The sequence below is a fragment of the Spinacia oleracea genome, chromosome 6 (assembly GCF_020520425.1).
Source record: "Spinacia oleracea cultivar Varoflay chromosome 6, BTI_SOV_V1, whole genome shotgun sequence".
Classification (NCBI taxonomy): Eukaryota; Viridiplantae; Streptophyta; class Magnoliopsida; order Caryophyllales; family Amaranthaceae; genus Spinacia; species Spinacia oleracea.
The window spans coordinates 93,442,917-93,463,404 of NC_079492.1; the positions used below are offsets into that span (position 1 = coordinate 93,442,917).

At 39.7% G+C, this 20,488-nt stretch overlaps 1 protein-coding gene across 1 annotated transcript; it reads right to left on the reverse strand.

Annotated features, from left to right (window-relative positions):
* Positions 1–3,357: 3,357 nt before the first annotated feature.
* Positions 3,358–5,364, reverse strand: LOC130463370 (uncharacterized). Its single transcript, XM_056832479.1, has 2 exons — positions 4,503–5,364; positions 3,358–4,430 (listed from the first exon to the last, which is right to left on the reverse strand). Exons 1-2 carry the CDS (start codon positions 5,362–5,364, stop codon positions 3,358–3,360), a joined length of 1,935 nt encoding a protein of 644 aa, XP_056688457.1.
* Between the last annotated feature and the right edge of the window lie 15,124 nt (positions 5,365–20,488).

The following is a 20,488-nucleotide window of genomic DNA, read 5'->3' on the forward strand; positions in this document are numbered from 1 at the left end:
AGGAGTGAACCTATTTGCCTTGGAGAAAGACGTTCGTGTTTTCGGGAACGGTTTTTACAATTTTAATAGGGGATCAGCCTATGTTTGTGCTAATCTGGGCCACTCCTTAGGCTTCAATCAATTAGGCTTGTAAATGTTGTGCTAATCTGGGGCCACCTCTTAGGCCTTTATTCGATTAGGCTTTTTGCATGCATATGTTAGGTTAGTAAGAGTAATAAATAGGACGAAACAAGAGTAGTATTATTTATACTTTGTAAGGCGAATTTAGCCGGTTACAAGGGAGACTACTACTCCATTAGGACCATTAGCGGCCGTTGTCTAGACCACAGATTCTTTCATAAAAGACAGTTAGAATACATCCTAGAAAAAATATTTTTTGAGATTGTCTGCATTCCAGGCGCGTAGAATTGGTCGGCCTTGCATGTCCTGAATGCGATAGGTTCCATTTCTAACCTCGTCATAGATCTCATAGGGTCCCTCCCAAGTGGGCGTCAGTTTACCCTGTTTGTTGGCTCTTCCCATATATTCCATCTTTCGGAGAACAAAGTCTCCTACCTTGAGCACTCTTTTGGAGACTTTCTTGTTATACTCCCTCGCCATCCTTATCTTGTACAGTTGTTGCCTCAATGCTGCATTTACTCTTACTTCAGGTAAAAAGTCAAGGGCCAACTTCATCATTTCCCATTTGGCAATCTCGTCATATAATATGACCCTTAGTGTAGGTTCACACATTTCTATGGGCAACACAGCCTTAGCTCCATAGGCTAGCAGGAATGGGGTTTCGCCGGTTGAGTTCTTAGCCGTGGTGCGGATGGACCATAAGATGTTTGGCAGCTCATCGGCCCATAGACCCTTGGCTTCATCTAGTTTCTTCTTGATCCCCTCGGAGATAATCTTGTTAAATGCTTCGACATGGCCATTGGCTTGAGGTCGTCCCACAGAGGCAAAGCAGCTGTTTATGCCGTGGTCTGCTAACCACTCCTTCAGCTTAGGCGTCTCAAACTGAGGCCCATTATCAAAGACGATAGCTTGTGGTATTCCAAAGCGAGTCATGATATTTTTCCAGATAAACGCCCTCACATCACTTGTCTTTATGTTTTTGAGAGCCTCTGCTTCAACCCACTTGGTGAAGTAATCAACAGCCACTATCACATAGCGCCGGCCTCCAGGGGCCGCTGTATATGGCCCTAACAGGTCCATTCCCCACTTGGCAAACGGAATGGGACTCATGATAGGAGTGAGAGGGTGGGCCGGCCTGTGAATGAGATGAGAAAACCGTTGGCACTTGTCACATTTTTGCACCATAGCTAGGGCGTCTTCTCTGAAAGTGGGCCAGTAATAACCAGTTCGCAAGGCTTTCTCTGCCAAGGCTCGTCCTCCAATGTGGGAGCTACATAATCCCTGGTGCAAATCATCTAGCATTTCTTTCCCTTTCTTAGGAGTGACACACCGCAGGAGGGGTCTAGAAAATGACTTCTTGTACAAAACTCCATTCCACCATTCAAACCAAGAACTCTTCTTTTGTATTTTGGCGGCTAGACTTGAGTCGTCCGGAAGCGAACCGTCCACTTTGTAAGCAATGATAGGGTCCGTCCAGGTTGACGACCGATCCAGAATAGCTACCATAGGAGCGCACAATTCCTGCTCAATACTTCGCTTATCTTTCACTTCCCAGAACACGTGACGCGGGGTATCACAGGAAGCCGAGCTAGCTAGTTTTGACAGGGCATCGGCCTGATTGTTCTCCGTTCTGGGAATCTGCTTAGCTTCAAAGCTCTTTAGATGTTCTATTTCTTGATGCACAGCTTGCATATATTTGATCATGTTAGGGTCCTTTGCCTCATAGTCCCCATTCACTTGACTCACAATGAGCTGTGAGTCAGAGAAAGCAAGTATTTCTTGAGCTCCAGCAGCTTTGCACATTTTTATGCCGGCTAATAAAGCTTCGTATTCTGCCTCGTTGTTGGATGTTTGGAAATTGAATCTCATGGCATACTCATACTTGTCTCCTTCAGGAGATTGACATATTATGCCGGCTCCACACCCGTTCTGGGAAGACGAGCCATCTACATAGACTGTCCAGCGAGTCGTCACATTCTTTTCAAAAGTCGGCCTCGTCATTTCTGCAATGAAATCAGCAAATGCTTGTCCCTTGATAGCTTTTCGAGGCTCATATGAGATATCAAATGCATTCAGCTCAATTGCCCATTTCAGCATTCGTCCAGCAGCGTTTAGCTTAGTAACGGGTTGTTTCAAAGGTTGGTCTGTGCATACCACTAGTTTGTGTGCCAGAAAGTAAGGGCGTAGCTTCTTGTTGGCCATAAACAGCGCAAGTGCAAACTTCTCAATTGGAGAATATCTTAATTCAGCGTTTTGCAGGACATGGCTCACGAAATAGACGGGGAGTTGCACTCCCTCCCTTTCAGTTAGCAACATAACACTCAAGGACCACTCAGAAATGGCCAAATACACATTCAAAGTTTCCCCCTGAAGAGGACTGACAAGCCGAGGTAAGGTGTGGAGGTATTCTTTTAATCGGACGAAGGTAGTTTCTGCCGCCTCAGTCCATTCAAATTTGCTCTTCTTCTTGATTGTGCCGAAGAAGTAATGACACTTGTCACCTGCCCTTGATAAGAACCGCCCCAGGGCCGCTAGACATCCCGTCAGGCGTTGGACTTCCTTGACTGATTTTGGCGACGTCATATCTATTACTGCCTGTACTTTATCAGGATTGGCCCCGATTCCTCTTTTATCAATAAGGAATCCCAAGAACTTTCCAGCTGTTACCCCAAAAACACACTTCTTTGGATTCAACCTCATCTGATATTTTCGGAGCGTCTCAAAAGTTTCTCTTAAGTCAGCCAAGTGTTCTTCACGTTGCTTGCTTTTTACTATCATATCATCAATGTAAGCTTCGATGTTTCGTCCTAACTGACAAGAGAAGACAGTGTTGACTAGATGTTGAAATGTGGCTGGCGCATTCTTTAAACCGAACGACATCACTTTGTAACAGTATAGGCCTTGCTCAGTAACAAATGACGTCTTTTCCTGATCATCTGGCCACAAAGGAATTTGGTGAAAGCCCGAGTATGCGTCCATGAAAGACATCAAAGCATGGCCAGCCGTTGAATCTACCAACCGGTCTATCTTGGGTAGAGGGAAGCTGTCTTTTGGGCAAGCCTTGTTTAAATCTGTATAGTCCACACACATTCTCCAGGATTTGTTGGGCTTCGGCACCAATACTACATTTGCCACCCAATATGGATATTGACTTGGCCGAATGAACCCAGCCTCCAACAACTTCTGCACTTCTTCAGCTACGGCTTTGTTTCTTGCTTCCCCATGATTTCTCTTCTTCTAACGAACAGGTTTTAAGGACTCATCTACATTGAGCTTGTGGACAGCTATGCTTGGATCAATGCCTGGCATCTCCTCCACAGCAAAAGCAAAAATGTCCTGGAATTCCCTCAGGAGAGTGACTAAATGTGCCCCAAGCTGGTCGTTAGGAGAGACCCCTACTGGCACCGTCCTATCTGGACGGGCTTCATCAAGGATGATTTCATAATATCCACCAACCGGCTCAGGGCGCCTAGTTTCCATGTGAGCCGTGGTAATGGTAAAGGTCTCTTTCTTGACTTTCTCCTCCATCTCATTTAGTTTTCTTTTTGAGCTTGCTCTGGCTTCGTCAGTTTTCCCCCAAGCCTCGGGACTTAGCGTAGTGAGGTAACAATCTCTTGCTAGTTGTTGATCACCATGAATTGTGCCGACCTGACCTTTATCACAAACATACTTCATGAGCATAAGATGAGTGACGACCACTGCCTTGGCCTGATTCAAAGTTGGACGACCCAGTATGATATTGTAAGTAGTGAGGTCCTTTACAATTAGAAAGCGGACGTTCAAGTTCTTACTTTGATGCCGGCCTCCAACTCGTAGGGGCAGAGTGATTATCCCCTGGGGATGAATTATGCCGCCTCCAAATCCAATGATCGGATAATGTATCTTTTCAATTGTCTTTGGATCATGCTCAAGACGACTTAGACAAGCTGTGCTGATAATGTCTGACGAACTCCCCGTATCTACTAAAATACGCCTTACTTTGAGGTTTGCTACCTTCAATTCAATGACCAAGGGGTCGTCATGTGGAGTGGCGATCTTGCCTCTGTCAGATTCACAAATCTCCACTTTAGGGAAATGGTCAATTGGAGCTTTTCCAGACAACATGACCTGTCCCAACCGGCTCGCATAGTCTTTTTGACCTCTCATTGTTGGACCTCCAGCGGCTAGACCTCCTGAGATGACGGCTACAATTTCTGGGTCAGTGTCGTTGTCATCACGTCGGTATGACGGTGACTTGCTTTTCTTGTAGAATTTTTTACCATTTCCCTCTGTGCTTGCGCTGAGATAGGATTTCAGGAACCCTTTAGCGGCTAATCCATCGAGAGCCCTTCATAGTGATTTGCAATCTTTTGTTTCATGTCCCACATCACAATAGAACTTACAGTAAAGCGAGCTATCCCTAGTTTCCACCGGCGACTTCATGGGGAACGGTCGATCAATCTCATACCTATCACTGACATCTAGCAGTATCGTATACAGGTCAGTGTTGTATTTAAACCTTTCTTTGTCATAGGGTCTTCCTCTCTTCTGTCCCTGGGAGCAGTCTGCCTGATATCCTTTCTTTTCAATGGCCCATGTCCCATTCGGACGGCTGGTCTTTTTGTCTGACTTATCCTTGCGCTGAGGATGATCCGTGGCCTCCGTTCCCTTAGACTCTTTGGGGACGGAGCAGATTTCAGTGGGATGAATAAAGGACTCGGCCTCATCCAGAGCGTCAGCCATAGTTCTCACACTTTTCTTCACCAAATCGAACTTAAAGGACCCCTTCTTAAGTCCCCTAAAGAAGTTATCAAACGCCACCCCGTCAGGTAGGTCTGGAATCTGCCCTGATTCCAAATTGAAACGTCGAACATAGCTTCGCAAAGATTCATCTTTTCCTTGCTGTATTCGACCCAAATGCATGCTCGTCTTTTTCTCTTCTTTATAAGCCATAAATCTTGCTGAAAATAACATTTCCAATTCGGCATATGTGTTGATCGTTCCCGCAGGCAACTTCTCGAACCATTTGGAGGCAACCCCTTTCAGAGTGGACGGGAAGTATTTGCACCAGGTTGCATCAGTAGTTCCCTGGACATACATATGATGCCGATAGGCCAAGAGGTGTACATCAGGATCAGACGTGCCATCATAGGCGTCAATAGCAGGTGGTTTTACTTTAGGCTCCTTGGGAGCATTCATGATATCAGCACAGAATGGGGTGGTGTAATCGAGGATGATGCGGCTACCCCTTATTGAATATGGCATATTGGATCCTGCCTTCTATTCTGGGATGTTCTGCGCCGTTCGCTGTCCGCGCGGCTGACATGAGTCCTGGTGAGACGGCGCGAAGGGGCTGCGAGGGGTGAATCTTGCATGACAGGAGTGGAACCTATATCTGATAACTCAGTTTCTTGGGGCCTATCTAGCTGAATGATCGGTACTCTTCGGGACGGTCCAGGTTCAGGCCTAGAAGTTGACAGGATCCGACGCGGAGCTATGGGCTGGAAGGAAGTTCTTGTCCTGTCAAAGAGTCTGTCATGATTGTCATTTCGTGCTTGGTCTTGCCGCCAGACATTAGACCGAGTGAGTCCATTAAAGAACGGAATTCCCGTCCCATGAGACTGAGAACGGATAATCTTGATCTCATCTTGTAGGGTGTCCATCTGTGCTTTGAATCCAGCAAGGATATCTTTGAGCTACCCAGCAGACACCGGCAATTCTGGGTTCTCTTCCATAACTGTGTAGGCATCAGCCCTCAAGTGGCCACCTGGAGGAAACAAAGGTTGACCCGTCTCATCTTCCACTAGGACCTGCTCGGGTTGTGACTCAGGAGGAGGTTCAGGACGACCGTCCTGCCCCACAGACTGGTGGCTTCTGTCGTCCCTCCCTCGAGGAGGACGATCACCATTGATTGCGGTTTCGTCGTTTTCGTTTCGACTGATGGGCGTGTCTCCGAAGTGCTGGACGTCTACCATGTTACCTTACCTCCCCACAGACGGCGCCAAATGTTGTGGGAGTTTTTCCTTTGGATGATGACGAGGAGGTATCAGGTTCCACGTAGTGTCGAGTCCAGTCCATGTCGGCGGCGTACCTACAAAACAAGAATATTCCCGTAGGAATATTCCCTTCGATGCTTAAGTAAGACACGGGTTTTTAGGAAGATGTAATTAATGAACAGAAAGCATTAAAGGTAAGAAGTAGAATGTTTCTCTATCTAGAATTGTGTATCAATTCCTTGGGAATTGAGTATATTTATAGTCTCCCCCTTTTGGGGGGAAACCCTAGGATAATCTCATATGATTGGCTAGTTTATCAGATAATGACATGTGTCACTATCATAACATTCTCTATGGGCCATGGGCCTTAAAAGTACTTGGCACATTTAGGCCAGTCATACCTCAGCATACAATGACTTCCTAGATGGCAGCCAAATAGGCGGCTGGCCAATCGGGAGGTGCCACCTGTCATGCAACAATTGAGCCACGTAGGCGGGGTATTTTTACCCACATCAGTAAGAACTTTATTGAAGTGACATTGGACATGTCTAAACAAAGTATAAAAGTCAACAGTTGAGAATTCAATTCTTAAGGCTATTAAAAAGGGTACAAGAAATAGGAAAAACAAGGAACAAATGAAAGGAATTTACGATTCCGTTTCTACCTATAATTTATGTTTAAAGAGAATTGACCTAGCAATCAAACTTCCTTGGTGTCATATACCGCTTGAGGTTCTTATTTCGGTAATAACTCAAACAATGGAAGCTAGGCTACACTAATGGCCTACAAGTGGAAAATGAAGCATGGCAATGCTACATTAGTTGTAGGGTCATCTGGTTTGTTTTAAGTCCTTTCAAGGCTGGAACTTAATGACTATTTTGTTCCATAATCAGCATACCTAAATTTCTGCTTCAAACACAGAAAGACTCACATTCAAGAAAAACAAAAACTATGTTTTTTTGTTTATTTGAATGAAATGGTCATTTACGGGTTGAGTCAATATGCTTGATTTAAACAAACAACTCTTTAACAATAGGGCTTTACTAGGTTCAAATCAAACTTTTGATTTGAGTTCCACTAATCTTTGGCATTGTTGCTTAGACCATATCCACAAGTTAACGTTCTAAAGCTCTATTTTATTGGACTTTTGAAAGTTGATTGATTTCTAGATCAATTCAAGACAAGCTAGTCTTACTTGTTGAAAGTAACAAAAGATATGAACTATTGTTAGAACACCTAGACAATAGAGTTCAAAGCTAAAGAAAGATTTTATGACTTTATTATTTCACATAGTTTTGGGTGAATATGGATTTATTTACTCAATGTGATATAACTTTGAATCTGTTTGGCTAGTTCAAAGATTCATAGAAAAGTATAAAAACGTCCACTTGGCAAGAAATCATAAAGATCTAGGATAGATCATGTTAATGATTACTTGAGACCAAAATGATCATCAATGATTATGTGTTGTAATTTCACAATCTAGCTCCATGAGATATGGCATATCTAAGTTGGAATGATCGAAGTCAATTAGTACTTGATTCGATCAATGATGAATCATAAAGACTTTTCCTATAATTTCTAAAACAAAATGCTCAACTACCACCAAACTAAACCAAATTCGTCAAAGCTATTGAAAAGTAATTTCAGAATATCTTTTCATAATATATCTAAAGAGTTCCTAAACTTAGTGGGAGCTTAGTGTTTTTCATTCGAAAAACTAAGGCCTAAGTATAGATATATGTTTCATTGTGATTTATTCAAATGAGACACAAGGGTATTGTTTCTACCACGAATTTTTGAGAACATAATGTTTGTTTGCTCGAAATAATGTCCTTTTTGAGATTCGTTTCCAAAATGACAAGTGGGACAAAATAGACCTCGAAAGTATTCGAGGCGAACAACAAACATAAACGGACATTCCGGAGGCTTTTCGAAGTTCTTTAGAAAATCCAAACAAGTATTCTTTAAGGACTTTAGAAGTGGCTTTAATAATAGACATCTCTTAGAAGACTTTACAAGTGCTTCAAGGAGAACAGAATATTCAAAGGACTCTCAAAGTGCCTGTTGGTATTCTATTGTTTGATGTTCTATACCCAAGTAGGCATAGAGTTCAAGTCAATGAAACTATGAGATTCTTCTATTAGATAGTGAAGAAACCTACAACTTGCAGTCAAACTATTATTATGTAGATTAATGAGTTTGTGAATTGTAAGAAAGCTATGACGAAACCTAGATTCCCTAAAATGGTTAGAGGCCATATATAGACTCAAATGTTTTAGATGGTTAAAGGCCATAAAACATACTCAATGTTTTGATGACAAAATTGAATTTTTGTTGATTTGCAAGAATAGTTTCCCATCTATTGGTTGCAAGTTTGTTTTAAGGATAAAAACCATCAAACATGGAATTGTGTTCACACACAAAGCTAGATCAGTTGCTAAAGGTTACAAGCAAATTCATGGTGTGGATTGTGTTAAAGCCTCATGCATAATCTCAATGCTCAAGTCTATAAATCAAGCAATGATTGCATATTGGTACATATAGCAATTGGATGACAAAACGTATTCCTCAATCAAATGTTGGAATAAACTATGTACATTGTATGTCATAGGATTTGTGGATCCAAATAAATGCTTGAAAAGGAAAGGTAGCTTATGAAATCTAAGTACAGATTTAAGAAAGCAATTGGGGATTGGAACTGTATTTTAGTGAAGCTAATAAGTATTTTAGTTTCATAAAATGTACATGATTCTTATAGATGTATAAGAATTTTAGTGGGAGTACATAAAACTTAATTGGTCCTATGTGTATCACACACATATCTCTCTATTGTGAAATGACATTCAAATGCTAATGACTTAGATTTGAAATTATTCATCAATGATGGACCAAGGCAAAACTTAGTACATACTGGGTATCAAGATCTATTTACAAAGATCTTATAATATTGTTTTAGATTAAGTAATGGCATTTACTAAATCAAACACGAAAGACTCCACTGGAGATATTCGACCCATATGAATAAATCTAAGTAAAGAATGTTTGAACTATGTATAAGCATTTACTAAGTTAAACATCAAAGGATCTAGATGAGATTCTTCACCTATATTATATATCAAAGAATTTAGCTGCATTTAGTATCTACTGAAACTAGAACAAGCTAACGTTACATGAATAGAATTCAATTGGGAATTATTCTGCACAAGAATTTATCATGTATAATATAATATGAGGATCGCCAAAAACGTATCGTATGACTTTAGGCATGACGAACATATACCAATCTCTATTGATCTAAGTAAAGATCAACTAGATTGAGATCAAGAAAAACTTATGGTACTTGAAAAGGTACATAGGAATAGTTCTTGATTCAAGGAAATAAAGATATGCTAAATATTGATGCTACACGCATAAACACTGGCAAAGGATCAAGAAAGATCCCTTTGGAGTTAACCATTAGCAAGAACGAGCTATACGCATCGTGTTTTAAAATGGCAACATGGATTGGAGACCATGAGTTGTTGCGTGGGAAATTAAATATTAATTTCTATGGTCTAAGATACAGATGGAAAGTCTTCCACATATCCGTGAACTGCTTGGATAAGCAAATCCAAACAAAGCATCACTAGCAACCTATATAGTTGAAGTAAAATTACTTATTGCCTAAGAAGCAATAAAACAGGGTTGTTTATGTTAAAGAGTTCTTCACTGAACTTGAGTAGATCACATGACTGCTGACTTGATGGTTCTTCATTGCAAAATGCGTAGAACCGCTATTGTAGCAAGAAAGACTAGATCACAAACATACTCAAAAGATCTTATCATCTATCTCGAAGAACATTCGATGAAAAGGATATTAAGATTGGCAAAGCATGATAACTAAACCTATGCAACAAGTGAGAAACAACACTCACATTGTGGCACTGGAAATCAAGCATAGCTTTGAATTCCATAAGCTGTTTTAAAGATGGGTTAGAGGCCCATGATTGTAAAACATTGGGGTTGAACATTTATCATATATGAAATGTATTTCATATTCCATTTAATTTTGGTTTAGTATTAAATGATGAGACCCTTCAATTTGACGATATATTCAAGATAGACTGTCAGGACCAGTCCTGTGAGTAAGAAATGTCTATCAAGTGAACTTGAATGTCAAAAGTTGAAAATGGTCCCTGGTCGGAGTTTTCTATAAAGATGGACGCATAGAAAACGTTAGACGACTAGAATGCAAGATGACTAGTAGTTCTGTCTCTTGAACTATGTGGACATGGCAATGTCGTAATCATTTGCATAGATACTTACTTTGGGAAGACTAGTATCACACAGACCTATGAAACTTTACTGTAAGAGATGAAAAACTGTCATAAGTAAATTTCATTAAAATTATTAGACACTAATCCTCAATACTTGAGTGATTTGAGATTACTTGTTTGAGAACTGCTTACTTTGACGTTGTCAACCGTCGCACCGTAAAAGGAGGCTATAAAGGCAACGCTCGGGTAATCACCTATCAAACAAAGTCTAATCTCCAGATCGCAAGATTGGGATTGTCCTCCCATAAATCGGGATGAGATGCTGAAAGTTGTACAAGGCCACTCGGAGAGCTAGAAACTGTAAAATGCATGGCCGTGCTCAGATGAATCATAGGCTATGATTATCTGTTTATTTGATCAGTTGAACTCTGAAACAGAGAAACACCTCTGGACATAATAAGGATGACAACTCTTACCTTATGTTCAAGAGCAAGCATCGAGCGACAAAGGAATTAGGAAATGCACACTTGTCCCTATGGACAAGTGGGAGACTGAAGGAAATAATGCCCTTGGTACAAGTATGCATTTAATGGTAAGTATAATAAATGCGGTTCAGTATTAATTATACAAGTTAATAATTCAGTGAGATCAAGTGAACTGTATGCCTAGCTAGAGGCCGCTTCAGTTCCAGTGGATTTATGATCCACAGCTTACTCTTGACTGAACCCGTAGGGTCACACAAATAGTACGTAAACGGATCAAGTATTTAATGGCATTAAATACTCTATCTAATCAATATTCGGAATCGACAGATCTTGGTTTCAGTGGGAGCTGAGATCGTCAAAGGCAAGTAAATGAATACTCCGGAAACGATGATATTGCCGGAAACGGAAATATGGATCGTATCGGAAATATAAATATTATCCAAGTCGTAGATGTTGCCGGAAACGGAAACATGGTACGTATCAGAAAATATTATCGGAAATGGAAATATTGCCGGAAACGGAAATATTGCTGGAAAGAGAAATATTGTCGGAATCGGAAATATTATCGGAATTGGAAAATAACTCCGGAAACGGAAATATTAAATATTTGTTCGAAACGGAAATTAATTCCGGAATCGGAAATATTAAATATTGTTCGTATCGGAAATGAAATCCGGAATCGGGAAATTAATCGGAAGCGCGTCGTACGAATTAGCATCGGACGAGCTTGCTAGACGAAGGCCCAGTACGAAGCCAGGCCCGCGTCCAACAAGCCAGCGCGCCACACGAATAGCCAAGGCCACGCCAGGCCCAGCGCAAGGCCAGGCCCAGCAGGCCGTGGCTGCGCGCACAGCTGCGAGCAGTGGGCTGCGAGCAATGCTGCTGCGCTCGCGTGGGCTTGTAGCTCGCGTGGGCCGAGCGGCCGTGTGGGCTGTGCGCGGGCATGGCCTGCACGCTTGCGGGTCATGCTCGTGTAGAGTTTGTGGTTCCATACGAAAACTAAAACGTATAGGATTCGTTTGATGATTAAATTCCTAATCCTAAAAGATAAATTAATTAAATAAGAGTTCTGCTAGGATTCTAATTTAATTAATTCGTATCCTAGTAGGATTCGATTGCTTATTCCATGGCCTATAAATATGAGTTCAAGGCTCATAATTTAGAAAGAGTTTTGAAGTATTCAAAGGTTAGAATTTTGAGCAAAAAAATCAGTCATACACTTTGCCCATAATAGCCGAAAATATTAGAACCTTAAGGGCGATTCTAGTTAGTCAATCTTAAAGGCGGATCCGGACGTGCTGTGGACTTTCTACGGAGGGACGACACTTGGAGTCCTAAAGACTTGTTCTTGTTCGGTTCTGGCGCAGTAAGGGAGGGAACGCTACAAAGAGTATGCATCCTAATTATGCTAATTGTTATGTGGCAATTAATTTGGAATCCTGGCGTTTATGGTTTTTCCGCATGATTTATATTCGTTTATATGTATTATAACCTAACAGCTATCTTATACTAGCCCGTACAAAAGTCAAAATTCTAAAAAATCCCCAGTTGCGGTACTGATTAAGCCAGGGACCTCTACTTCAATATACGGGTTATACACCAACGCCTAGGCTATCCATGCCGAAGCAGGAATACAAGTTCCACACCAATGCCTAGGCTATCCATGCCGAAGCCGGAATGCAAGTTCTACAAACAACATCTAGGCATCCTAGCCTACTCTCCTACAAGGTCACCAGTCATGACACTATCTACAAGTACCAAGTAGACAGTTCAAGAAAAATTTCAAAATTCAAGATTCGACGGAAATTCAAATCCTACAAGTTCCAACAGTTCAAGTTCAAGTGGCTATCAAACAATTTTCTACAAGATTCAAGAAGCCTACTATCATACAAAAATCATATCAACAAGCATTTCAAGGTACAAAAATCAAAGCTACATAGATTATTTCATAAGCAAAACATGAAATACTTACATGAGCAAGGCAAGAACAAGATCAAGGGGAGAGTATTCGACCTTGAGAGAGAAAAAGCAAGAGAATACAAGTGATTTCTCTTCAAATGGCACGGCAAGGGGGGCTTTTATAGACCAACCCCGCGCTGAACGCCGAGCTCTGCGCTGGGCGCAGATCTGCCACATGCGCAGAATCTTCTGCGCACGGTCCTCTGTGCTGATTGCATGTCCTTTGCTGCTACGGTTTTCTACACCAGGCATCAAACATCAAATCATGCTACCCTCCAAAAATACGGGTATGCATCTGTATCTCCAAGCGCCGACAGATGAGCATTTAGAGAATACAAAGTCCAAAAAATACAACAATTCAGGCGTTCGACTCCAAACGAACCCAAGCTCCTGGAAAGTCAGCCAAAATTTCAAAATCAAAGAGCAAATAAAAAGCTCTTATCCCAGTGACGCACATCCCCAGCGGATCAATTCCGGGTATTCAAAATTCAAAGTTCAAGATTCAAAAATCCGAGATTCAAAATTTTCGATGCCAAGCTCCGTCCTAAACCAAAGGCGGAAGAGCAGTACAAGTACAAATCATAGTCGTCATAACCGAACGGAGGTAGACTCTATCCTTTTTTCTAACGCCTGTTTTGTGCAGGTACCGGCGTACAAAGAATGGTCTTGATTGCAAAACATCTTGGCCGTTCTCCGTCCCGATTCGAAAACTTTGACTTGCGCTTTACTAACCGGACGCTCAGTCAAAGTGGGGGCTTCTGTAGACACCTAAATCGTGTCTCCCCATTGGGATGATGACGATACCATTGTCCTTGTTGGGTGGTTGGAAAAACTCCGTGCGGAAGTCCCGATTTCTAAGAACACATTCCAAAATCCAAGAGCCAAAGTCCAATACCCGAGGCCGTTCCCATTCTGGAACTCGGTACAAAATGAAAATTCCAAAAATCAATTTCAAAATCCAAGTACAATCTCGCCCAATGGACTACTCCATTGGTTTTACAAGGCCTTTTCCAGTCAAAATGACACTAAGCAACCCCAATTCGGGTGCCGACCACAAAACCGAGAAAGCCGGGCCTCGTCCCGTAAAACCGAATTCAAAAACCCGAAACGGCTTGTTTTTAGACGCAAACCAAGCCTTAATCCCCAAGAAAACACTACGTGCCAACTTCGTACAATTCGTACAAAGGTACACCATTACAAGCCAAAATACAAGGACGACATCTTCGTCCTTGTTTGGCAGCTTCTGCGCCACGTCAGTAGCACCTGGTGCAGGCTGTTGCGCTGGACGCTGGCCTCAGCTGGTGTTTAGCTACAAATTTTTCTATTTAAACCCTAATTCTGAGCATTTAGGGAGGGCAAATCGCAAACAGAACGTCGTAATACAAAAATTTCCACTCAAATCAAAATACAAAAACTCTCCAAAAATCTCATACAATTTCAAAGTTCTAAGCAATTGGGAGCTCCAAAAGGAATTCTAGCCTAAACCTAACTAGGTATTTCCGAATCCCAACCTAATTACAATGTTTCTATGATTTCTATTTCAAATGATTAGTAAAGTTGGCACTTTTATTCTTAAAAGTGTCACTTAATTACAACAATCATATACTTTTGCAAAATCCACACTTTATGTGATACAAATACAAAATTTAAGATTCAATGATGTTTAAGGTTGTTTGTAATCACTTCCTTAAACTAGAATCATCTTCCAAATATGGAGTAATCAAAGGTGAGGCCTTTCTAATGTTAAAAGGTCTAATCTTTGAGATTCAAGACTCCATTTTTCAATATACAAGTTCAAGTTTCCAAATTTCAAGATCTAATGATGCTTAGGGTTGTTTGTAATCACTTCCCTAAACTAGGATCATTTCAAAATAGGACCATATCAAAGATAAAGCCTTTTTAACATTAAAAGGTCCAATCTTTGAGATTCAAGACTCCTAAGTTCAGTATTTCAAGTTCAACATTTCAAGTTCAAAATTCAATATTTCAAGTCCAATATTTCAAATTCAAACATTTCAAGTTCAATTTCTATATTCAAAATCTAGGACACTTTAGGATTATCAATTTGTCCTAAAGTTGAGATTTTTAGCTTTGAATCCGTGTTCGACGCCCTTATTCTTAAGGAGTCGTTTGGCGTTCGGATCTCATGTGCTAATGTTCAAGTTTAATATCGCACTTCAATATTGCAATTTCAATAACGTCTTTCAATTATGCACTTTCAATTATGAAATTTCAATAACGCCTTTTAATATTGCACCTTTCAATTCCGCACTTTCAATTATGCAACTTTACTTGCCTAGTCCTTCTAGGCAATGTGGTTTCCCACCTAGTCTATTTCTAGGTGGTGTTCTACCTTACTAATTATGCACTCATTTTCTATTGTGATGTTGCTTTACTTGTTTATTACTTTCATCACCTCACATGCTAAATACAAAATACAAGGTTACACCACGCTTAACGAAGATAATTTCTTGGACAAACCGATCTTAGGTTCCCTTAAATTAACTTTAAAGCAAAGTGGTCAAGATACAAAGTAGAAATTCTATTTGTTCAAATACTAAATCCAAACCCACATAGTGTCATGACTAGGGTTATTCGAAAACGTTTTGTGCCATGCATTTGAATAATTTCTAAAGCTCGCGGAATAAGCTTCTCGTTCCCTTGCCCGGATCTCACCCATCCGTTTCTAAGATTCAATGCCTTATCCTAATAGAGTCACTTTTTGGTCTTTCCAAATGGGACCCTTAAAAATGTTTGGTGGCAACTCCTTCAAAATCCAAAAATACAGAGGTTTCTAAAAACTGCCCTCGTAGGGGAATACACTAGGAAAAGTACGAAAAAACCCCTACAAGTCCTAAACTTGGTTTTGTTCGGTACTGGAGCAGCTAGGGAAGGCACGCATCACATTGTATGTATCCTAATTATGCTAATTAACTATGTGGCAACTAATTTGGATTCCTGGCTTTATGGTTTTTCCGCATGAAATATGTTGTTTATATTTTTCATAACCCTAACAGTGGTATCACGAGCCTCTAATTAATTCCATAATCAATTATAGTTAACATGGATTAAATTTTATAAATTTGCAATGAATTAAAAGGGTGATCAATTTCGTGTATGTAATTAATTGCAAATTCGTGCGATTATTTGATTATATGTTCGCATGATTTTTCGGCAGTTTTATCAATAATGGTCGGAATCTTATAATTTTATAGTGAATTTCGCATGTAAACGACGTTTTAAAATTTTGACGAAAATCATAGATTTGTCGCCGAACCCAGAATTCCCAAATTCGAAGCCTAACTATGACTTTCCGGAGGTTTTAGTTTTTCGAATGCAAAATTTGTAATTTTTATGATGTTCAATTAAATATTTGCGAATCTTGTATGTAAATCTTGAATCTATGATTGACCTACTGTATATGTTTAACAATTTTAAAGCCTAATCTTGTTAATTATACAACCTAATTTGTAATTGTAATTAATTTGTTGAATTTTTAATAATTTAGAATTTGTTTTGATTTTCATAATTAATTAGCAATTTAATTAGGATCCTATGATTAAAAAACACCATAAAATTTGTTAAAATTAAAAAGTTTTAAAATTTTATGACCTAGATTTGAATCCCTAAAAATACATGTAATCGGAAATTAATGAATAATAAATTTTCGATTTATTGCCTAAATGTATGAAATTAATATGGGTTATTAATTTGTCGATAAATTTAATTATAAAAGTTTCGATTTTTATGTAAATCGTTCACAAATCTTGCACGCACGAAGCAATGGAAGCTAAGTGTTACCCTTAAAGGGTGTTGCAATGGTGCGGGCATGCGACGACGAGCAAGGGAGCTCGTCGCCTATTCGGCACTAGGCAGCGAGCAAGACACGAGCACGCGCACGGGGCTACGTTCCTGTGCGGTGTGTGCTGTATGCATGTGAGCGAGAGGCGAGACGAAGGCAACGAGAAACACAGGCCAAGCCGTGCCAGCGAGCGCTGGCTCGTCCCAGCGAGCATTGCTTGCTGCGTGTTGTGCGTGGCTTGCTCGACGCTTATGCTACGACCATTGACAGTAGCAGGCCATGGGCGCTGCACTCTTGCACGCGGCCCATGGGCGCTGCTACTACGAGGCTTTGACGTGGCATGGGCTTAGGCCTGTGGCTTTGTCTTAGCCCGTTGGTTAGTTTTAATTTTTCGGTTGAAAACGATTTTAATTAAATTTAATTTCGTAATTTAATTTTTTCTCGGAATTTAATATTGATTAATTTAATTATTATAAATTTATTTTATACTAATTATTTTACTAAATTTAAAACCTTGATAAAATTTAAATTAATTAATTTTAATCAACTGAAAATAAAATTAAGGGATTTAAATAATATTTTATATGAGCTTTGAATTTTAATTAAATTTGTAAGTTTCCGGTTGGACTAGGAAATACAATTTTATGTTCAAAATTTGTAAAGCATGTAAAGTTCTTGGTTTTAGTGGGATCCTTTAAGGTTAAAACAACACGATTATAATTAATAAGGATTGAATAATTTGTAGATTATTGGAAGCCTTGATTAATTGATGCAAATATTTATGTGATGCATAATATGTTCTACTAACCAGCTATGTGGGCCATTCATTGATAAATGAAAGGGTGAATGGTATATTGTATAAATGTACTGTTTTGCACTTTATGGAAAGTGACTAGTATGGCCCAAATAGGATAGAAAATATGGTCTGCGTACCATTAATTTGAATGTAAAATTGGTCTAATGCACCATTTTTTAAAAAAAAATATGGTCTGCGTACCATCAAATAGTTGTAATTAGTTTCAATTATAGCATATCCTATTTGAAGAAAATGGCGCCTCCCATGGTGAAATTCAAGACGGAGTTTCCAATCCATTTTCAAAGACGGAGTTTGAAGTTGAAGCTTCAAGATGAAGTCGGGCCATACTAGATCACATTTATATCTTATGCATGCTTTAAGTTATTTATTGCTTTAAATATGTCTTAATTATGCATGAGATTGTGGCTTGATTATGTTGCGTGATTAAGTATTTTAGTTCACTTAAAATCTAACCAACATAGTAAGAGCCTTAAGTTCCAAACTTTAAAAATTGAGTTAAAAGGTGCCATGCCAAAATAACACTTACTTATTGATCCTAAAGGGGTAAGGTACACAAATAATTGTGAGTACATGTTAGTTTTGGTGAAACTCAACGATATAAGTAAGGAGTCCTTTTATGTCGCGGCAAAACAGATAGGTTTACCTAATAAGTTCTTAGACGAACCTATCAACTAAGAGTAGTTTCTAGACTATTAGCAAAGGATTTGCTTACCTAAAATATTATAGAATTGAGTCTAAATACATAATGTGCTTAATTCTTCGATGATTTTAGGATCTTGGATTCATTTTATTCACACCTGTCGGAACACATAACTCAAATAAAATGCTTAATAAATATTGAATTATGCATGAATGCTAGGATTTAAGTTTATTAAGAGAAATTGTGAATGGTTATTTATTTGTTTATTCTTTTCAATTGTAGTTTTAACTATGGCAAACAACAATTCATTCAACATCCGATCAATTCTCGAAAAGGAGAAGTTGAACGGGAAAAATTCCTTGACTGGCAAAGGAACTTGCAAATAGTTCTTATGTAGAAAGAAAAAGGAGTATGTCCTGGAAGAGTCGATGCCCGAAGCCGCGGGCGAAGGGGTCACTCAGGCAGCCCTCAATCGTTGGATGGATGCCAACAAGGATGTAAAATGTCTAATGCTTGCAACCATGAATGCAGATCTACAGAAAACGTTCATCAACTCAGATGCTTTCACAATCATCAGTGAGTTAAAGAACATGTTCCAAGATCTGGCTCGAGTCAAAACATTCGAGACTCATAGGCAAATTCTTGACACCAAGCTCAAGAAGGGCGAGGCCGTAATTCCACATGTTGTAAAAAGGATTGGACTCATTGAGAATATGAGTCGGCTGGATCAGCAGTTCTCTCAGGAAATGGTTGTAGACACCATCTTCTATTCTCTTCATAGCGGGTATGATCAGTTCAAGCTGAATTACAGTATGAATAGTCTGAACAAAACGCTCTCTGAGCTTCACAATATGCTAAAGACCGCTGAAAAGTGATAAGAAATATGTGCTTATAGTGCGTGGGGGCAAGTTCAAGAAATCTAGTAAGAAGAGGAATGCTAAGAAAGGTGGCAAGAAGGCCAGCCCAACTAAGCAAGCTGGCGGCACCAAGTCTGAAAAGAAGAAGGTAAGCCAACCCACTTCTGGTTCTGAATGCTTCTACTGTAAGAAGAAGGGGCATTGGAAGAGAGATTGCTTGAAGCTTAAGGAAGATCAGAAGAACGGAACGGTCGTTCAATCTTCAGGTATTTTCGTTATAGACTGTATACTTGCAAATTCAACTTCTTGGGTATTACATGCAGGTTGTGGCTCACACTTATGTTCCAATTCACAGGGACTAAGAAGACGTAGAAGGTTAAGCAAGGGTGAAGTCGACCTACGATTGGGAAATGAGCAAGGATTGCTGCATTAGCTGTAGGAACTTATTATTTGTCATTGCCCTCTGGGCTAGTTTTGGAACTGGAAGAGTGTTTCCATGTTCCAAGTCTTACCAAAAACATCATTTCTTTTTCTTGCTTAGATGCTAAGGGATTTAGCTTTATAATAAAAGATAATAGTTGCTCCTTTTATTTTAAAGAGATGTTTTATGGATTTGCTACATTAGTCAATGGACTTTATGTGCTAGATCACGACAAACAAGTTTATAACATAAATACCAAAAAGGCCAAAAATAATGATTAAGATCTCACCTATCTGTGGCATTGTCGATTAGGCAATATTAACATGAAGCGCATAGAAAGACTTCAAAAGGAAGGCATTCTAGAACCATTTGACATAGAGGATTATGGTAAATGCAAATCATGCTTACTTGGTAAAATGACAAAGAAACCTTTCTCTAAATTTGGAGAAAGAGCAACTGATCTATTGGGTTTAATCCATACAGATGTATGTGGACCAATGAGTTCAAATGCTAGAGGTGGTTTCAGCTACTTTATCACTTTCACTGACGACTTCAGTAGATATGGTTATGTTTACCTAATGAAGCATAAGTCTGAATCCTTTGACAAATTCAAGGAATTTCAGAGTGAAGTAGAGAATCATTTAGGCAAGAAGATTAAAGCACTGCGGTCTGATAGAGGCGGTGAATATCTGAGCTATGAATTTGATGACCATCTGAAAGAATGTGAAATCTTTTCAGAATTGACTCCTCCTAGAACACCTCAATGGAACGGTGTGTCAGAACGGAGGAACATGACCTTGCTAGACATGGTTCGATCAATGATTGGTCATGCCGAACTTCCAATAGAATTTTGGGGACATGCACTAAACACAACTGCACTCACACTAAATAGAGCTCCGTTTAAAGCTGTCGAAAAGACTTTATATGAGTTATGGTTTGGAAAGCCTCCAAATGTGTTTTTTCTTTAGATTTGGGGTTGTGAAGTATACGTCAAACGATTAATTTTTGACAAACTTCAACCAAAATCCGACAAATGTATCCTTGTGGGCTACCCAAAGGAAACAAAGGGGTATTACTTCTACAATACATCTGAGAACAAGGTGTTTGTTGCTCGAGATGGTATCTTTTTGGAAAGAAATCACATTTCCAAAAA

What these genes read in the sequence shown, in the direction of transcription:
- LOC130463370 (XM_056832479.1), bottom strand. Translation starts at nt 5,364, where the DNA reads ATGCCATATTCAATAAGGGGTAGCCGCATCATCCTCGATTACACCACC. An exon ending in TAGGGATAGCTCGCTTTACT is followed by an intron (nt 4,431 to 4,502) that starts GTAAGTTCTATT and finishes TCGATGGATTAG; the next exon opens with CCGCTAAAGGGTTCCTGAAA.